The 21,194-nt window shown below is 37.7% G+C and overlaps 3 protein-coding genes across 3 annotated transcripts; 2 read left to right on the top strand and 1 right to left on the bottom strand.

Moving 5' to 3' along the window:
• Positions 1–446: 446 nt before the first annotated feature.
• Positions 447–7,517, top strand: gpd1l (glycerol-3-phosphate dehydrogenase 1 like). Its single transcript, XM_052144324.1, is given in 10 exon segments — positions 447–454; positions 726–903; positions 1,306–1,446; positions 2,537–2,675; positions 3,367–3,479; positions 6,696–6,767; positions 6,770–6,875; positions 6,878–6,930; positions 7,095–7,198; positions 7,421–7,517. Coding segments are annotated over 10 exon segments (1,011 nt in total).
• A 3,514-nt stretch (positions 7,518–11,031) lies between these two features.
• On the bottom strand, positions 11,032–13,945 carry kiaa1143 (KIAA1143 ortholog). The gene is made up of 3 exons (XM_052144712.1): positions 12,718–13,945; positions 12,364–12,508; positions 11,032–11,787 (listed from the first exon to the last, which is right to left on the bottom strand). Exons 1-3 carry the CDS (start codon positions 12,823–12,825, stop codon positions 11,588–11,590), a joined length of 453 nt encoding a protein of 150 aa, XP_052000672.1. The 5' UTR covers positions 12,826–13,945; the 3' UTR covers positions 11,032–11,587.
• Positions 13,946–14,329: 384 nt separating this feature from the next.
• tmem42a (transmembrane protein 42a) lies at positions 14,330–20,426 on the top strand. The gene is made up of 3 exons (XM_052144711.1): positions 14,330–14,660; positions 18,051–18,197; positions 18,299–20,426. The coding sequence occupies exons 1-3, from the start codon at positions 14,478–14,480 to the stop codon at positions 18,437–18,439; spliced, it is 471 nt and encodes a 156-aa protein (XP_052000671.1). The 5' UTR covers positions 14,330–14,477; the 3' UTR covers positions 18,440–20,426.
• Positions 20,427–21,194: the final 768 nt, after the last annotated feature.

The following is a 21,194-nucleotide window of genomic DNA, read 5'->3' on the forward strand; positions in this document are numbered from 1 at the left end:
TTATGAATACGTTACGTAACTGGAGCATTCTAGGTAAGCTTGTGACTTTAGTAGGTAAAGATGATGTTGTGAATTGGTCATTTAATGGTACTGAAATGACAGGCCTATGACGTTGCAGTTACATTAACAATAAGTTGCTTTAGTGGCTCAGTGGTTAAGGCTCAGGGTTACTGACTGAAATGTTGGGGGTTCAAGCCCCAGCACAGCCAAGATACCACTGTCTGGCCCTTGAGTAAGGCCCTTGACCCTATCTGCTCCAGGGGTGCTGGTTCATGGCTGACCCTAAGCTCTGACCCCAGCTTAGTTGGGATATGCGAAAACATCTGTATTTCATTGGCTCTGTACCGGCACAATGAAAATAAAGTTGAATCTTAAATCTTAATACATTAAGTAACTGGGCCATTTTGGGTAACATTGGGACATTAGGAGTACTTGGTAATGAAATTATGGGCCTGTAACTGTGCAGTTATGTTGTTATTAATAAGTCGAAGGAAGAATAAGTTACGTAAATTTTAGTCATTTGCTAGCAGGGATACTCTGGTCAAATTCAAGTTATTTATGACTTAAGGCATTGATCTGACAAAAATGCATGCTGCATAAACCTCATTTGGTCACAACTGCCAATGCAACTTCTCGTAAAACTTGCTTGAATGTCTCTGTGAACTGCTGTCCAACATCAGACTAGCATTTTGATTAAAGAGATCATTTTGTTCTCCTGTGCCAAGGGGCTCTGCTATTGCAAGAATTATTGGCACCAATGCACAGAAACTCCAGTGCTTCGCCACCACTGTTAAGATGTGGGTGTATGAAGAAATGGTCAATGGCAGAACTCTGTCAGAGATCATAAACACAGAGCATGAGAATGTCAAATAACTTCCAGGTTACAAACACCTAGAGATTGTGGTAAAACAGTACCTTAATAGTAATTAAGAATAAGAGATGTTAATCTAAAGGTTGCAGGTATAGAGATTGTACGGATAGAGGAAAGGTAAGGGTTTTCATCTGAGATGAATTGCTGGTAATTGCTGTTTCTTTGTTCACAATGAGAGACGGGGGAAATAAAAGGGGCCAGACCTCAGAATGAGAGAGGGAGAGTCCAGTTGAAGCTTCAAGTGTGTTGGCAGCTGCCAGTCCCACTAAATAGAGCATTTCGAGTGTTTATATGAAGCTTTACCATTACGCAGTCAAGCGAACATGTTTGTGTGACTTTTAAGTTGGATTTGCCATTTCCCGCTTCCTCATTCCTCGAACCTATTATACTGTAGTATGGAAATAAGAAGCATATTTATGTGGTTAATCTTGCAGGTTGCAGTGCCACAGTTGTGGGATGCTGCAGATGATGCTGACCTCCTCGTATTTGTTGTCCCGCACCAGTTCATCCGAAAACTGTGTGAAGAGATGGTGGGCTGCATCTCAGAGAAAGCTCGAGGAATTACACTTATTAAAGTAAGAGTGCTTATGTAATGCAGTTCAATGGAAAGCAGGAGGCGAGATAATAATATTTTAATGATAAACTTAAACAAAAGACAAACACACATACATGACGGACATGTCCGTATACAATCTCTCTCTCCTCGCACCACCATCCGCAATCGGCCTTTATCCCTCTCGGAGGCTTAATTAGCCTGATAAGGGACCGGGTGTGTATAATCACGACCCGGCCCTGCCCTCCGCCCTACTGTATACTCAGACCATTTTTCTAAAAAAAACAAATGTTCAAATGTGTGATTTCCGGGGTTGGAAAAGTCATAGAATACTAACAGCTCATCTAAAAGTCAAGAATATTTCAAAAAGTTTTTTGTAGAATTCAGCTGTAAAATATTTGACTGGCTAGAAATTGTTCTTTGTGAGTGCAATCTAAAAAAAATGTAATTTCAATAATCAGGAATGTCTGGAAAAGTCATGGAAATTAATTTGTGAAAAAGTGTGGCAAACTTGATTATAGTTTATTTTTTGGAACTGCCAAATGCCCTACATTTTGGTCAATCCTTGTGTGCCCTCTGCCATGCGGGCAGGACAGGACGAATGCTGTGGAATTCGCAAAGTTGATGTCTCTTTAAAAACTGAGTACCATATGTGGAATGACTCATGGGTAGAAAAAAAAGAGCCCTCTGGCCCGCTGGCAGACTCTTCACATGCCGTTTATCTCCTGGTGGCAGTTTGTCTTTTCTGTTACTGGCTGCACTCCATCTCTGGAGTTATACCTCTCCAGTTTGTATATTTATCTTCTGAACTCCACAGTAATTTAATTTCTAACAATGTTCCGTGTTTGCTATTTTCAAAAGATATGACTGGATTGGTTTCTGCGTTCTCTTTCTTAGATTTTTACCCATTTCTTATGTACCCATTTCCTCCTTGATTATTTTTGTTCTGCTTTGGTGTTTCTCCTCATTTTGTGAGTCATTAGGCAAAAATGTTCCTCCAAACAGCTGTGCTTCAGAGTTATATGTGCTGAGGAGAAAATGAGGCAATGCTACATTAAAAGAGAATATAATGTTGATGGACTTCTTTCTTTTTCCTCCTTTTGTCTCTGTAGGGCATTGATGAAGGACCAGAAGGATTGAAGCTCATCTCTGACATCATTAGGGAAAAAATGGGCATTGATGTCAGTGTATTAATGGGGGCCAACATTGCCAATGAAGTGGCAGCTGAGAAATTCTGCAAGCTCACAATTGGTAAGTGATCACATGCGTACTCTATTTCTGTTGAGTAATGAAACAAAATACCAAAGGGTTTACTTCATGAGAAATAAGGGCTTGTGGGGTTAATCAAAGAGCATTAAATTAAAGTGTGAAAGTGAAGAAAATAGGACAGAAATATTTTTATATTGCATAATAGAATAACTATAAAATAACTATATTTAAAAATAAAATATTTATTTTTATTTAAAAAAATTATATATATTACATGAGTTCCAAAAACAACAGTGTTAATATAAAATTGACAAACTAAAGTTGACCAAAAAGAGACATATTTGAAGTATTTTGATATTTAAGACTTTCGTTTTCATGTCATTCAAGTTTTTTAAAGCCATAAAATGACAATTAATCGTCTTAATCAAACATAATCAAACTTGTATTAAAAGAGAGATTGGAGCCATATCTAAGGACCAGAATATCATAGAGATTTGGGGTGGGTTCTTCTGACTGGTGCATGCGAGCAACCACATTTCAATAACAAAAAGCACCCTAGGAACCAAATAGCAAAATGGTAAAATCATTCAGAACACCTTAGCAACTGAATAGCATCGCCCTAGCAACCACCCATATCACCCTAGCAATGTGGCGGTACGTTTTGCAAGTGCCACTCACTTTTTCTTCTGAAAATTTTAATATATACTCGATCTCGATTTATACGGTTCTGCAGGCAGCAAGGTTTTTGAGAACGGCATCCTCTTCAAAGAGCTCCTGCAGACACCTAACTTCAGAAACACTGTGGTGGATGATGCTGACACAGTGGAGCTCTGTGGAGCCCTCAAGGTAAATATCAGTCATGTCTAGCTACTTCTCTGAGGGGAAATATATTGATGCAGGTGCGGGGCTTCTTGGGCACGATTCAGACCTCTGTGTAAAGAAGAGTGATTCACTACTTGTAGCTGCTTTAAGCCCTTGTCTTCCTCATAAATACATTGTAAAAATCATTAGAATGTTGGCAAGCTTAGATGAATACTTTAGGTTATTTACAACTTAATGTGCAGGACAACATATTTGGCATGCAGTTGGTTACCAAAGAAAAGAATGGAAGAAAAAAAACATTTACAGTAGTACGCTTACAATGAAAGTGGGCAGAGGGTTTAAAAGCACTTTAAACTTCTTCAGCAACTACAATTTTATTATTTGAGCTGTAAAGTTGTCTAAATCGTCCTTTTGAGTTGGGAGTACTTTTCCAGGTGGATGAACTCTCATAGATTTCATCTACATACAACCAATATGGAGTTTATGGCACATAAACCATGCTTTATGGATAATATCACATTACTTCCATGGCCTTTCCTGGAGCAAAAGTAACCAGGTTTTACTTTTTAGTTAATCATGGAATGATTTGGAAAGTGATTCCATCACACCACTCTCTTGCTGATGGATGGATGGTTAGTAAACGGGTAAACAGATAGTTGATAGATGGTTAGTAGATAGATAGATAGGTAGATGGATAGATAGATGGATGGGTATATATATATATAAATGAATGAATAGATGTTAGTTGATCAGTGGATGGATGTTAGTCTGGTTAGTTATTTAGTAAGTGGATAGATGATAGATAATTAATGGCTTAGTATAAGATGGATGGAAGGTTGTTTGGTTAATGATGTATGTATAGATGGTTGTTTGATGGATTGATGGTTAGCTGGTAATTAAATTGATAGATTATAGATGGTTAATTGGTTAGTAGGTAGGTAGAAGGATGGATAATTGGATAGATGGTTGGTTGGTTAATGAAGAATGGATGGGTGATTAGTAAATGGATAAAAGATAGATGGTGTATTGTTAGATAGATAGATAGATAGATAGATAGATAGATAGATAGATAGATAGATAGATAGATAGATAGATAGATAGATAGATAGATAGATAGATAGATAGATAGATAGGTAGAATAATGGATGAATGGATAACTTGATGGATGGATGAATGGTGAGATGAGCGTGCAACTGCTTTCGGGTCCTTGAATAACGTATAACGTGCGAGTAAGGGCAGCTGGTGGACTTTCTGGTGCCCTCCAAGGGTAAGATAGTGCCCCCTTAGGTTGCTGGTCCCCTACACAGACTGCATAGTCTTCTTATAGGAGCGGTAGTACTGGCAAGATGGATAGATGTTAGTTTGTTGATGGATGAATGGATAGATGAATACATTTTTAGACATTTTTAGAATACATTTAGTAGATAGATAGGTAGAGGGATTGGTTGATGGATGGATGAATCAATAAATGGATAAATTAATGGATAGTTGGTTAGTGGATGGATGGATGGATGGATGGATGGATGGATGGTTGATTGGTTTGTTAGTTAAGTGTTTTGGATGTCACTTCCTGTTGCTGCTGACGCCTAGCACAAGTCTGTGTTTGTAGCCTGCTAGCTTTTTTTGCAGACGATACCCAACTTTATATTTCTTCGAAACATGTCGAAATTTCACAATTCTGTGTAATCAGAGTGTATCAATGAAATCAAAGATTGGATGGCCAGAAATTCCCTTCTACTCAATTCTGACAAAACAGAGGTACTAGTTATTGGACCAAAAGACTATTGAATAGTCTCCCTAACAATGTTCAGGATGCAGACACACTCTCTGAGTTTAAGTCTAGACTAAAGATTCATCTAATTAGCCAGGCATACACCTAATTTATTCTTCACCACACAATTAGGCTGCTTTAGTTAGGTCTGCCTGAACCTGAAACCTTGATCATGATCTATAATTCATTGAATGGCATCTATGCTAATATTCTATTTGTTTACATATCTCACCCTCGGGTCTCCTATCCGAGGTCACTAGAACCGACCGGGTCCAGCTCCATTCCTGCTTGGTATCGGACTCCACTGCTACATGTCTCTGAATGATGATGACAAAATGCAGCCAGTGCCAGCCAGACATCACTTCAGTCTATTATGATGGACCTCAGAGGATGAACTGATGCCAACTCCAGTCATAAGACATGGGATACATCATATGCCATTGCCTGAACCTTGGATTTAGGATAGACCGAAATTACCAGCCAATTGAACTGCAAAGCACCTCACTGATCTCGACCTGTATCACCTTGGTCTAATGATTGACTGCACTCTTAAAATGGAATACATAGACTATCAATAAATTGCCAGCAAATGCCTTCTTCAGCCAACTAACAAAGGACAATGCATCTATATGAATTTCTGCAGTTAATCTAGGATGGACTTCAAAGACATTTGTCATTAATCTTACAAAATCTTTGTTTAAACACTGGCCTTTAACACTTCCTTAGCTTAATCATTTTAAACCATGACTTGCACTGCACATAAATAAGTAAAATTGGCATTATATACATGCTGTTAGCCAGAGGGGAACTGGCCCCCACAGTGAGCCTGGTTTCTCCCAAGGTTATTTTTCTCCATTAACCAACAGTTTGAGTTTTGTGTTCTTTGCCATAGTTGCCTTTGGCTTGCTCACAGGGGTTCTAAATACAATTCTTATTGAATTACTTTATACACCCTTCATAATCATATTTAATGAAACTACACAATGATGACTTATATGACATATGACTTTACAGATATTATGGTTTAATTTTCTGTTAATGCATGATTTTCTGTAAAGCTGCTTTGAAACAATGTGTGTTGTGAAAGGCGCTATACAAATAAAAATGACTTGACTTGACTTGACTTAAGCAACTTTTTGCTGTGATGCCCACTTGCCTACAAGGCTTCCATTTTTCCATTGTAAGTGTTTTATTTTAATTGTTTCCCATTCAAACTGAGGGATGAGTCAGAATTATTTTCTGTGGTATTCAACTGCATGCCTCAGATGCTGTCCATAGACATTAAGTTTATAAAATATTGAATATGAGAAGATACTGTACATTAGAAGAATAAATGTCTAGATGGAGTAAACAGTACATATAGTGTATTGAAACGCAAATTGTGTTTTGTGTGTTGCGGCATGAATATATATTTGCATAAGGTACTATATTTCTTATGGCATCCAATACCCTTCTTTCCCCTGCACTAGAACATTGTTGCAGTAGGTGCAGGCTTCTGTGATGGCCTACAGTGTGTAGACAACACCAAAGCATCAATAAAGGCGGATCCTTGGCTTGATGGGAGATGATCGCCTTTTCTAAACTGTTCTGCAAAGATGACTCCTTTTCGTCCCCCACGTTCCTCGAGAGCTGCGGCGAAGCCTACCTCATCAATATGGGGTGCGTAAACGACGTGTGGCAGAAGCTTTTGCCAGGACAGGCAATGTAAAGAAACCTGATCCAAACTTTCCCTGTGTCTCCTCTTACAAGATGGCATGTAATGTACATTTTATGGATTGAAGGAAGTTGCTGAACATGGAGCACATTGTGCTGATGCAGAAAAGAGATTGATAATCTCCCTCCCTCCCTGCTGTCCCTCCCCCTCCAAGAGTGTTCAGGAACTGGAGAAGGTGTTAAATGGACAAAAGCTTCAGGGACCGTTGACTTCTGCTGAGATCTATCATATCTTCAAACAGAAGGGCCAAGTAGATAAGCATGTTTGCTTTCTTTTTTACACATTGAGCCTTGGTGTTAATGTGGTTGACACAGGATCGAGTCTGAGCTGCAACGTGTCACAATCTCATTCCTCCTCTCTCTCCCCAGTAATTTCTTGTTAATCTCCACTCTAATAAAGTGGCCAATGCCTACCATAACTAGCCTTTCCATTGGTTTTAAATTACATTGATTTTACATTTAAATCCACATTGTTTCTCAGATTCCCTCTGTTTACGGTTGTGTATCCGATCTGTTTTGAGGGAAAGCCAGTTCAGGACATGATCACCTGCCTGCAGAGCCATCCAGGGCACCTATGAAGGTCTCACATGGACCAGAACCTACGGTGTCCCCAACAGCCACCTCCTCAGCCCCCTTCTCTTTTTCTTCTCGTCCTTTGGGTGGATCTACCTTTAACAATTTGTCTTTGGTTTTTATTTTTATATAAACATATACAATGTTTTATTTTGTTCAAGGACTTTCCTTTCATCCTAGGTCAATTTCTACACTAATGGTTAGATTTGAACTCAGGGCTTTGCTTCCAACCTTTCAGGTTTTGTCATTGTACATGACAGAATGTACTCAAAAGTACTTTGGATATTTTTGGGAATTAAAGGAATGTTCTGGCTTCAATAAAAGTTAAGCTCAATTGACAGAATGTGTGTTATAATGTTGATTACCACAAAAAATTTTTTTAGACTAGTATGTCCCTAGTATGTCCAAAAAAGTACAAATCAGGATTGCAGTGATACACTTTCAATGGAAGTGAATGGGCCAATTTTTTTATGTTTTAGAGGATGAAATATGAAGCTTATAATTTTTTAAAAGCATTTACATGAATTCTTCTGTTAAAACTCATGTATAATTTGAGCTGTAAAGTTGTTTAAAACGTAATGGTTTAGGGGTTGTTGACATCGTCATGGCAATGAAGTTGTAAAATTGGCTATGATTTTGCACAGAAAAGGTTAGCAAGTGATTACATAACACTAAAATCATGTTAACACACATATTGTTTTCGTCTTGTGACTATACTTTTGAAATAGTGAGTATTTTAAAGTTTACAGATTGGTCCCATTTACTTCCATTGTAAGTGCCTCATTGTAAACGTGGTAAGCAACATAATGCCACAAATGCTGTTGATTGAGCTTAAATTGTATTGAATATGGAATATTTCTTTGTGCAGCCTTGGTTATCTACACTTATTGAGCAAATATGGAATTTTTAACTATTTCTTTCTGTCTGACTGCCCTCTTGTGGATGCTCCACAAAATCACCTCACTGACATATGGGAAAATTGGGATTTAGAACCATTTTTTTTATTAGTGTAGAGAGGATTTCTTTGTATAACCCGTCTACATTGAGACCAAGCAACGTAGTGCGATAAAACTATAACTCTTAGTTTATAGTTACAATACTGCCTACACCATGCTCTTGCAGTTTTTATGCAGCTTTGATTATTTTAACAAGAGCAGTCTATTTTCATCATGTTGCATTCTTGTTTGGATTTTCCATCAAACTATATCTACAAAGGCATATTCCTTGGTGCTTTGAGATCCAGTGGAACCTGCATAATATCACTATTCTTTAAGAAACTCCAATACTTTAACACAAGTTATTCAGCACAAGGGCAAGCAAGATGATTAAAATGAAGTCTACTTTATTTTCTCAGTGTCATTTAAATGTTGGCAGTGCCATTTACATTTGATTAACATGCTGAGAGCAGTGGTGGCTCAGTGGTTGAGACTCAGGGTTACTGACCAGAATGTTGGGGGTTCAAGCCCCAGCACCACCAAGATGCCACTGTTAGGCCCTTGAGCAAGGCACTTAACCCCAGGTTGCTCTGGGGGGATTGTCCCTGTAATAAGTGCACTGTAAGTTGCTTTGGATAAAAGTGTCTGCCAAATGTAAATGAGAGAATTTGTGAATAGGATACATGAGATGAACTAAGCTTGATAATTTATTTAATGTGAAGATGCCTTTCAACTACTTTAATGGACTCACTCTGGGAACCAGGGTTTGTATTGTGAGTAGCTTTCTAAAGTTCTGTTTTTAGAGGACACTATATTATATAAAAGGAGTTCAAGTCTGCCATCTCAAATTCCCAGCCACTTCTAAGAATAAGTGCATTGATTAGACACACTGGGAACATGCCTATTATAAAATATGGGTTTTTTAGATAACATGCATACAGTAAATAAAAACATATTTACAGGAATTTGAACCAGGTTACTGTTAAAATTCTTTGTTACATATCTAAACTTCAACAATGTATTCAAATGAAGTGGTTATCCAGAATTTGAGCATCTTGAAAAAGTTAAATCTACCACATTCATCTCCAGTTCATTGTGATATTTCAATATTACTGTGTTAGCACCTCACATTTTTATGACGAATAACATTCAAATAAGTAATCTGTAGCTGTACTGTTAAAAAAAAATGGACAAATGCTTTAGTGAGATATGTAGATGTCTTCTTATCTGTTGTCAAATGAGTGTTACAGGAGCAGCCTGTTTGGCTCCAAAATGACCTTTTCTGATAGCACTATATTTATTTATTGTGAACATATCTGTTAGACAGATGCAAAATATGTCCTTAGTAGATATTTGTCAAAGTGTTACACATTATTTGCTGCTTTTATTACATACATTGTTCATGTAATGAGCTGTTATAAGTGTCTGAATAAGCATACTAAAAGTATTAAACGACAAAATATTTTCAAGTTCAATCTACCCAATATAAAACTTAAGTGGATTTAAATTGTATTGAACAGAAGATGTTGCATAGCATTTTATTGTTTGAACTCGATCTATATTCCCTCTAGTGGAAAACAATGTGACAACATCTTTGTAAGTTGTATGTTTTAACAGTTGTGGACAAGACTGAACATTTAATCAAGTGTTGCTTTTAAAGGTAACCATTAAAATGATCTCAGTGCTTATTGTGTTTGACTTCCAGAACCTTTCCATTTATCAAGAATTCAAGAATCAATCACTAGCAACAAGTTCAGATTCTTTCTTAAAGATCTCAAACTCAAACATAAGATTTTAAAATATTTAGAAGAACTGAATATACAGTACAAAGAAATGTTTATGCAATCACTGAGCACTTCATTTTGAAAACTATGGTCCTAATAAAGTTCCTGATGTGGTCTTCTGCTGTTGCAGCCCATCTGCCTCGAGGTTCGACATGCTCTTCTTGCTTGCTTCAAGTCCTGCTTGCTACAATTATACAGAGTGGTTATCTGAGTTACCGTAGCCATTCTTTTAGCTTTAACAGTCTGGTCATTATCCGGTGACGCCCTAAAGGCGCTTCCATCCACAGAACTGCCACTTATTGAATGTTTTCTGTTTTGGGCACCATTCGGAGTAAACTCTAGAGAATGTTGCGTGTGTAAATCCCAGGAGATCAGCAGTTACAGAAATATTCAAACCAACCCGTCTGGCACCAACAATAATGCCACGATCAAAATCACTGAGATCACATTTTTCCCCACTCTGATGGTTGTTGAGAACTTGAAATGACGCTCCTGACCCATATCTGCATGATTTTATACATTACAATGCTGCCATATGATTGTCTGATTATGTAACTCTGTATGTGTACAGGTGTTCCTAATAAAGAGCTCAGTGAGTGTACTCATATACTAAATGAATATTTGTGTCTATTTATGTGCCACCCACTGGTAACTTTATAAGTTGTTTTGAAATTGTTCCATGATACATAATTTTACTCAACCTGATAATGTTTCTGATAGTATTCATAACCCTATTACAAAATTTCAGTAGCAGCACAGGTTGACAAATGGAAAGGGGAAAAAACATTTTTATTCCAAAAGTCCTTTCCCATAATGTGACAATGAGTAGTACAATACAAATAAAACAATTCCCAGAATCTGGGATTTAGAAGATACAAAAACCTAAAAACAACAGCAAAAAGTGGAAAACATTCACAGCTCCTTAATAGAAGCCATATATGTACATCTAATGAGCTCACAGCAGGATCATTTCATTTCATCAAAACAATATGTTATAGTCATGTCAACCTCTATAGTGGATATTCCATCAAATTAGCATTTCTGATGTTCTTTTGTCTTGCTTTTGCTTTTCTTGGTTGAACAGGTTTGTCACAAATTCTCTCAAAAATGTCATCAATGACTATCATGGAGATCAAAATGGAATTGTATATTGTTACTTCCCAGTAATTTGCTGTTGAAGATGCTCCTGCAGAGGCTCATAATGACTACAAAATTATATCGTAAAAATTAAACCTTACATGGATTTGATCACCCTCACACAACACATCTATTCAGATACACGGAAATACGTTTTTAAAAGAGCAGATTGAACATTGCAAGGATCAGTCTGAGAAATAGTCTGACCCAGAGATGCTGCTAGTCTTCCTCCTCGTCATCACCACCGAAAGACAGTAGACTGTTGTTCTTTACTTTCACACCTGTCTTTGACTCTTTCTTCTCACCATCCTCATTTTTCTTCTTCTTACTAGAGCTGGCAGTAATGCCTTCGAATTTATCAGAGGAGCGTTTGACAGGCTTTTTAAAGACGATCTTTCCATCCAGGGGAGGTTGATCATCTAGTGAAAATGAGAGTGCTTACTTTATTTAATGACTTCATGCTTGTTGAACACCAGAACATCACTTAAGATTAATGATTCGACAGAAAAGTAATCAGACTAAAACTACTTGCTGTGCCAAGACAGATGTTTATTGCATAACCTTAGAATACAGCTTCAAAGAACATCTATTCATTTTCAAAAACATATGCAATATCAAGGTTATAAAGTATTATTTAGTCATGTTTATGCATGCATCATCCAATTTGGAGAAATAAAGTACTCCTAAAAAAAATGACATTTGCATATAAGTCTTATTATGAAAATAGATCAATCTATTATGTAGTAATAGTTTTCTGAAAGGAGATATTACTATATGCTTTAAACATCATCATATACAACAAAATAAACTGGTGCATTGCATTATTGTTCTAAACAATTATTTGGGCTCAATTATTTATTAATCAATTGTTTAATTTGAGGTACTTTGGCCCATCATATACATGGCTCAAGAGGAATGTATTGAGGTGTCAGAGTTACAACAAGAGTTTCATTACATTATTTGTTGTCCATGTAAACAATGCTTGTGTGCATTACCTGTCTTGGAACCCTTTGTATCTTTTTTTAGATTTACAACATCTTCAGCACTCAAATCTCCCTTTTCCAGGACCACAACTTGGGGCATTTCATCCTCCCGATCACTGTCACCACTGTCATCATCACACTGCGGCATCTGCTCTTTCTGCAATTACAACATTTACATTTAATATTGAATTCAATAGACTAAGCATAAAGGTGGTCTTCAAACATAGTGAGCTGCCTACCGAGATAGCATTTTGGCAAACAGTATAGTCGCGTTTGAAACGATTGAACCGCACACTAAAATGCTGTCTAGGTAGGTAGCTCACTAGGTTTTGAGTCACAGCCAATGTGACAAATAAAGGTACTTACTTTAGTCTCCACTGTCGGCCCCTCTTTAAAACCAACATCACTCTTGAACTTCTTCAAAAAGGATGGCTCGGCTGGTTTCACCCATGATACATTACCTTTTTTACTCATTATGTGCAAATTAAAATGAGCCTGAACACAGTACAAGCCAAAATGAGGCAAAAATAATAAAGCTCGTGTTTGTGTAACGTCATCACCATGCGACTATAATCGACCAACCAGAGTTAGTTTACAGATTTCACTGCCTTTGGTTGGAAAGCAAGCGTTACCAGTGATTATTTATTCCAGATCCAAACCTTGTATCACGTATTCGAAGCCAATCAGATAATGGCCCTGACATCAATAATAGTGCCCTTATATCAAGGTTAACCTACAAGGTTAGGAAAGCAATGCATAACGTGGTGGTCCCATAGACATTCTATGGGCGGTACACTGGCGAGGAGACAAGAAGCTGTTATTATATTATATTATATTATTATTATATTAGATGTCGATGGAGGAGATGCTTCAGTGTGCTGAATAAACTGCTTTTGTGAGGAAACTGGCCCCTAACACGTCCTCCACAGTTTTAGCAATAAATGTGTTGAGTTAATATGCGTTATTAATAATAATAATAATAAAAAATGGTATATCCTTTATTATATGCTAAAATGAGAACTTTCCTGACCAATGACTTATTCAAAGTAAAACATCATATATTTTAAAAACATATTTATTTTTTGATTATTTGTCTTCTTTATCTTATGTATAGTTATGTATTTTGGATAGTTTATACACACACACATACACATATATACATATATATACATATATATATATATATATATATATAAACTCAGTTTTAGCACACTGTGTGGACATTTCAGACAGTCCCTTACCACCGTAGGCAAAGTTCCCAGTTTATCAATGTTAAATTGGCGATCTGGAACGATTTCACCGTGACGGCATCTGACCAGCTTAAATACGGCAAATCGCATATCTGTAAGGACGGATGGCCACCCTAAACGAACGGCCTCTGGTCTCCTTTCCAGTGTACCGCCACGTAACGCTTGGTTTTGCTAACCTTCACTGGGAGAGGGACTGTGGTGTTGTTAGCTTAAAATATTGTGTTCCTCCAGGGAGCGCTTGATGGCTCAAAAAGCCTAATTCCTAATTGATCCGCCTTCAAATCTCAGGATATTTTGTCTTAAATTGTAGATAGTTGTACGCAACAACTACAAATCATCCTATATTAAACTGTAACTCAACCCCACTAGCAGGGAAAAGTAACAGCATCCTTGTAACATCGCGTCAGTGTGCTACTTCAGCGGTCTCCGAACACAAATTTAAAGATTGACACTGCGAGTCTGTAAAATAATTTATACACAATTAAAATAAAGAAATATTATTAAGGGCCAATCACCTGTGAGCTAATTTCTGAAAGGTCAAATGACGGGGAAGAATCGTTCATATCTATGAACAAAGCGCGACCTGATTGGTTGGTGAAATGTTTAGGGGTGGGTTATAGTTTTGTTGACCAATCAGGTAGCGCTTTCCTGATTAATAAATAATGCTCCTCCCCTACCGTTTCGGGATGTTAAGCTCCACCCATTTGTAGATATGTGTGGTTGTTTTCGCTGTTGTAGGCCTATCAGCTTGTCTTATTTCTGTGATTCACAGTAGGAAGTGTCACTGACAGTTTATTTCTTTAATTGCAAATATGGGGGAGAAGCGATACTTAACTAATTTAAAACTCGATCAGTAAATTGAACCGAGGTTAAATAATGTTGCCCGGTGTGTTTTATGCGTTGGTGGCGGGGTTTCTCGGAGCTTTAGCCTCATCTTCTGCAAAGTTATCCCTGGGTGCTGATTATCTGAAAGAGGTGTGTGAAACAGCAGCGCTGAAGATCTGGGCGAGACAGCAGAACACTCTGGATCATAGGGTGGATACCACAACTTGTGACTGGGTAAGTCTTCTTCTGAACAAATTCACCTAACATTTTCTGTCATAGCAATGATTGATTTCTAATGAAGATCATAGAAGATTTCCTAGATCAGGGTTACCCAAACTGGGGTTCGTGATTGTCTACGGAAATATGTCGGATTATTCTGAACGTCATTTAACAAATAAAATAACATGAACACAACTTAAACCAAGTGCGTCAATTTTACTTTAAACCGTGTGTGGGTGTGGGTGTGGGTGGGTGTGTGTGTGTGTGGTCCACTGGGAATGTAGTGCAATATCTGATTGGGATAGAAATGCCAGTAGTGAATGAAATGTATACGTAAGAAAAGTGTTATAGATGTGTTAAGGTTCATTAAATAATAATATGAAAAATAAAGTGCAAAGATGTAACATTAAGTTTCGAAAGGTTAAAATTTCAGGGGGTACTTCTAATAAATCATTTAGGTCAAAGGGCGCTAACAAAAATGTTGGGAACCGCTGCCTTAGATCATAATATTACGTATATATGACATATGCCTATTGTTGTGTGTGAATGCATTCAGAAAGTGTTCAGACCCTTTCATTGTTGCAGTCTTATGCTAAAATGCATTTTCCCCCACATCAATCTATATACTCCATACCCCATAATGACAAAGCAAAAACCTACTTTGCAAATTTATAAAAAAAAAAAAAAAGAAATATCACATTGACATCAGGATTCAGACCCTTTGCTATGACACTTGAAATTTAGCTCCGGTGCATCCTATTCTTCTGGATCATCTTTGAGAAGTTTCTACACATTGATTGGAGTCCACCTGTGGCAAATTCAATTGATTGGACATGGTTTGGAAAGGCACAGACCTGTTTAAGTTCTCACAGCTGAAAATGCATATCGTAGCAAAAACCAAGCCATGAGGTCAAAGGAACTGCCTGCAGAGCTCAGAGACAGGATTGTGTCCTGGGGAAGGCTACAAAAACTGGTCTGCATTGAAGGTTCCTAAGAGCACAGTGGCCTCCATAATTCTTAATTGGAAGTTTGGAACAACCAGGACTCTTCCTAGAGCTGGCCGCCTGGCCAAACTGAGCAATCAGGGGAGAAGGGCCTTTGTGAGAGGTGATCAAGAACTTTATGGTCACTCTGACAGGGCTCCAGAGATCATGTGTGGAGATTGGAGATACTTGCAGAGGGACAACCATCACTGCAACAGTTCAACGATCTTGGCTTTATGGCAGAGAGGCTAGACAGAAGCCTCTCCTCGGTGCGAGACACATGAAAATGCACATAAAGGACTATCAGACTTTAAGAAACAAGATTCTCTGGTATGATGAAACAAAGATTTTACTTCAAATCCAAGCTCCATGTCTGAAGATAAACCAGGCACCAAACATCTACGCAATACCATCCCAATGGTGAAGCATGGTGGTGGTGGCATCATGCTGTGGGGGTGTTTTTCAGACTGGGTGACTGGTCAGAGTTGAAGGAAAGCTGAATGCAGCAAAATACAGAGGTATCCTTAATGAAAACCTGGTCCAGAGCACTCAGAACCTCAGACTAGGCCAAAGGTTCACCTTCCAACAAGACAATGAACCTAAACACCCAAGGCAATGCAAGTGTGGCTTAGGGACAACTCTGTGAATGTCCTTAAGTGGTCCAGCCAGAGTCCAGACTTGAACCCAATCGAACCTCTCTGGAGAGACCTGAAAATGGCTGTCCACCAACGGTCCCCATCCAACCTGACCGAGCTTGAGGATCCACAGCGAAGAATGGCAGAAAATCCCCAAATCCAGGTGTGCAAAGTTTGTCGCACCATAACCCAAAAGACTTGAGGCTGTAATTGCTGCCAAATGTTTTTCAACTAAGTACTGAGTTAAGGGTCTGAATTCTTATGTCAATGCAAATTTATTAAGAAAAAAACTGTAAAAAAATCACCAAGTTATTAATAATCTGTTTTTGCTATGTCATTATGGTGTGTGTTGTGTAGCTTGATGTGAAAATGTATATATATTTAAAGCATTTTAGCATAAGGCTGCAACATAACAAAATGTGGAAAAAAAAAATACAGAATGCATTCTGAATGCACCATATATATATATTATACACTCACCTAAAGGATTATTAGGAACACCTGTTAAATTTCTCATTAATGCAATTATCTAATCAACCAATCACATGGCAGTTGCTTCAATGCATTTAGGGGTGTGGTCCTGGTCAAGACAATCTCCTGAACTCCAAACTGAATGTCAGAATGGGAAAGAAAGGTGATTTAAGCAATTTTGAGCGTGGTATGGTTGTTGGTGCCAGACGGGCCGGTCTGAGTATTTCACAATCTGCTCAGTTACTGGGATTTTCACGCACAACCATTTCTAGGGTTTACAAAGAATGGTGTGAAAAGGGAAAAACATCCAGTATGCTGCAGTCCAGTGGGCTGAAAATGCCTTGTTGATGCTAGAGGTCAGAGGAGAATGGGCCGACTGATTCAAGCTGATAGAAGAGCAACTTTGCCTGAAATAACCACAACCGAGGTATGCAGCAAAGCATTTGTGAAGCCACAACATGCACAACCTTGAGGCGGATGGGCTACAACAGCAGAAGACCCCACCGGGTACCACTCATCTCCACTACAAATAGGAAAAAGAGGCTACAATTTGCAAGAGCTCACCAAAATTGGACAGTTGAAGACTGGAAAAATGTTGCCTGGTCTGATGAGTCTCGATTTCTGTTGAGACATTCAGATGGTAGAGTCAGAATTTGGCGTAAACAGAATGAGAACATGGATCCATCATGCCTTGTTACCACTGTGCAGGTGGTGTAATTGTGTGGGGGATGTTTGGTGTGGGGGATGTTTTCTTGGCACACTTTAGGCCCCTTAGTGCCAATTGGGCATCGTTTAAATGCCACGGCCTACCTGAGCATTGTTTCTGACCATGTCCATCCCTTTATGGCCACCATGTACCCATCCTCTGTTTGCTACTTCCAGCAGGATAATGCACCATGTCACAAAGCTTGAATCACTTCAAATTGGTTTCTTGAACATGACAATGAGTTCACTGTACTAAAATGGCCCCCACAGTCACCAGATCTCAACCCAATAGAGCATCTTTGGGATGTGGTGGAACGGGAGCTTCGTGCCCTGGATGTGCATCCCACAAATCTCCGTCAACTGCAAGATGCTATCCTATCAATATGGGCCAACATTTCTAAAGAATGCTTTCAGCACCTTGTTGAATCAATGCCACGTAGAATTAAGGCAGTTCTGATGGCGAAAGGGGGTCAAACACAGTATTAGTATGGTGTTCCTAATAATCGTGTGTGTGTGTGTGTGTGTGTGTGTGTGTGTCCTTATGTGTTACATACTGTATATTTAGTATTTATACAGATATTCAAAATATGATCTAATATGTTGTTCATTAGTTACATATACCCCTGCGGCTGCTCTGTGGTGGTCTACTGTTTACCTGTAATGCTGTGATGTGGATGTTCTTCGCTAAAGCCCTCCGACACTCGCCCTCCTCTGCCCGAGCCACTGTGACCACTACTGCCTCAAACTTTATCTCCTCTGTGAGTTTTGTATCAAATTCATATAAATGATTACTCCATTAAAATTATTTTAGTTATAAAAAGTTATCATATTATGTATTTTTGTGCAATTCTTTTTCTAGGCATTCCTTGGATATGCGATCTTTGGGGAAACACATGTCACAATGTGGTGGATTGGTATCATTTTGACCCTGACAGGGCTTCTTGTCTTGCATGGATCAACTCCTCAGGCACTAAAGGAAAATGTGGCTAAGAAAGATTAATAACAGAACAAATATTGAACAATGCAACAATGTCTTGCCTGTGATCAAGGCAAAAAAGTGTGAAAAAAGGACTTCAAATGGATTTATTCATTTGAAAATAATTATGCAGAACTCCATGATGAAATGATCTATGCTAAATATTAATTTATTTATTTTCGTTCTGGGATTGCTTTTAAATAGTGTCATGATTAGGTAAATAATGATGTAACACAAATTTTAATGCAAAGCCTAGAATTATGACTCACTTTGTGCCTACAGTCTTGCAAGTTCACTTTACAGCATGCACAGCCAAAATACAGTTAATTCAGGTGCTCTACTAGAATGAAAAATCACAAAAACATCAGTATTCTTTTGCTTGCAAAATATTTTAAAAAATGTTGTCTCCCCACGCATGTCAATTTTCATATGTGGTGAGACAAGTATTTATTTAATTTTTTGTGAGCAATAGTCATGCAAGGTACTGGCTCTTTACCCTGCCTTGATCATATAGATTTATTCCACTTCAGTTACTTTATACTTCAGCAATTAAAGGGTAAGTTCACCCAAAAATGAAAATTCTCTCATACTCTCCCTCATGCCATCCCAGATGAGCATGATTTACTTTGTCCTAGAAAGCACAAAAAAAGATTTTTAAAAGAATGCTCTGTAGGTCCATATAATGCAAATTAATGGTGACCTGTAGAGTTGGGGTACTCAAGTTCGTACTCTGAATCAAGTCCGAGTCACAAGTCCCATTTTAATGGACTTGACTAGACTCAGTCTCGAGCCTTTTAGACTTGGGATTTTTTTTTCAGAGTCCGACTGAGTCCATGGCATTTGTGATGCAATGAAAACAAATAACGTAACATAGGGTGGCCATATGTCGTCCTCCCCCTTTTTTTTTTTTTTTTCCCTCTCTCCCCCTCAGACCTGAAAAAAAGCATCTGGCTGGGATTTAAAAATTGTCTCTAAATGTCAAGGATTTGCCTTTGACTTTATATTGATGTGCTCTCTACATTTAGTACTATCATACAATCTGTGTATTTGATACTGCGCATCTGTTTTCACATGTATGTCCTTACATGTGATTATTCTGGCTGAGAGCAGCGCTCACTCTTTCAATGTACTTTTTTTTTTTTTTTTTTTTTTTAACTCTCTCGCCCGTGCTGTATGCGTGTGCGGAAAAGAGATTGCCATTCGCCAGACATGCTCTGCTGCTCTCATTCAGAAACATCAATAATGTAAGTCCACTTTAAAAAGTACGTTCCTGCAAATTATTAAATGGAGCACATGTTTTTATCAGACTCCTGCTTACTACACAATGTCATTTCTAACTGAAAATATTAGTTATAACAAATTTACTTTGTTTTAGGGACATTTAAGCTAATTTGACAGATGAAATAGACCATGAGGGAAATTGTACAACTCAGTCCGTCACATACTTGTCACGCAACCTCTGTGTGTTGCCTGTAAAGCTGGCACTTGCATTTCAATGGCAAAAAAAGTCAGAAAATACTATAGTGTTCACACGTGAGGGGAGAAGACTCTATTCACCTATTATCCATACTAAATCTAATGTGAAAAGAACAAAACGTCTGTTGAGTTTGTCAAAAATGTTATCTTTACTTTAGGGAAGTAGGCTACACCTGGACACTGCAGGAGGACTGAATAGTGTGAAGTGTCCTGCTGTAGTATATAAATATTTTTTGTAATTGGATCTGATCTTTTCTGTTTTTATTTTGTGTTGTATTTAATTTTATGGGCATTATTCAATGTTTTTATATTACCATTTATTAGATGGAATTTAACCAATTAAATGTATGTAATTAATTACATTTAAATGTATTTCACCCATAATTTGAGATAAAACTAAATTGAAGTAGAAATAAAAACTAAAATAAAATTGAGTTTATGGTTTCAATTCCGATTCTTGAGCAGATTCATTTGGAGGGTTAGGGTTAGTTATGGACTGTGTCTTGAGTCTGACTCCATCCCTTTTTGACTTGGACTCAAATAAGGTGGACTCTAGCCCAACAGTGACCAGACATTTAAAATTCCAAAACGCTCACAAAGGCAGTATAAAAGTAATCCATTCGAGTCCAGTGGTTAATTCCATGTCTTCTGAAGAAATATTATAGGTGGTGGTGAGAGACAGATCATTATTTAAGTCCTTTTTTTTTTACTATAAATCTCCACTTTCACTTTTATTCTATTTTGAAAATGAAAGTGGAGATTTATAGTAAAAAGGGACTTAAATATAGATTTTTTTCTTACCCAACATTTGCTTCTAAAGATGGATTTAACCACTGGAATCATATGGATTACTAACGAGATTAAATAATGAGAACTATCCCCTTAAGGGCTGTAATCATTAAGAGTTGGATGGTTTATAAAATATGGTGAAGTATACCGATAGATAAATCTTCTAGTCCTGGTCCATGTTTAACAGTCAGCTACAGTATGAATCTTGGATGAGAGGTGAACATTTTTGTTCACCTTTAGATTGAATTTCTAGATAGTCTCTCTCTATTCGTCTTTTTAATCTCAGGTCTTCCAAAGTACAATCTACTTTCACTCTCACTGAACCAATGTTTATGCCTAATCATGTTTTTTTTAAAGCACTACTCTGGTGTGTAATTATTTTATACATGAATGTTAATTCATAGTTCAGTAACATTACTGTGATTTGTAAAGATAATTTTCTTAGTATTAATTTATTTGAAAGGATCATTTACATTAGTTTGAAAGCAATTGTCTTGCACATATCTTGAAGGCC

This window comes from Xyrauchen texanus, chromosome 15 (genome assembly GCF_025860055.1).
Source record: "Xyrauchen texanus isolate HMW12.3.18 chromosome 15, RBS_HiC_50CHRs, whole genome shotgun sequence".
In the NCBI taxonomy this organism is placed as follows: domain Eukaryota; kingdom Metazoa; phylum Chordata; class Actinopteri; order Cypriniformes; family Catostomidae; genus Xyrauchen; species Xyrauchen texanus.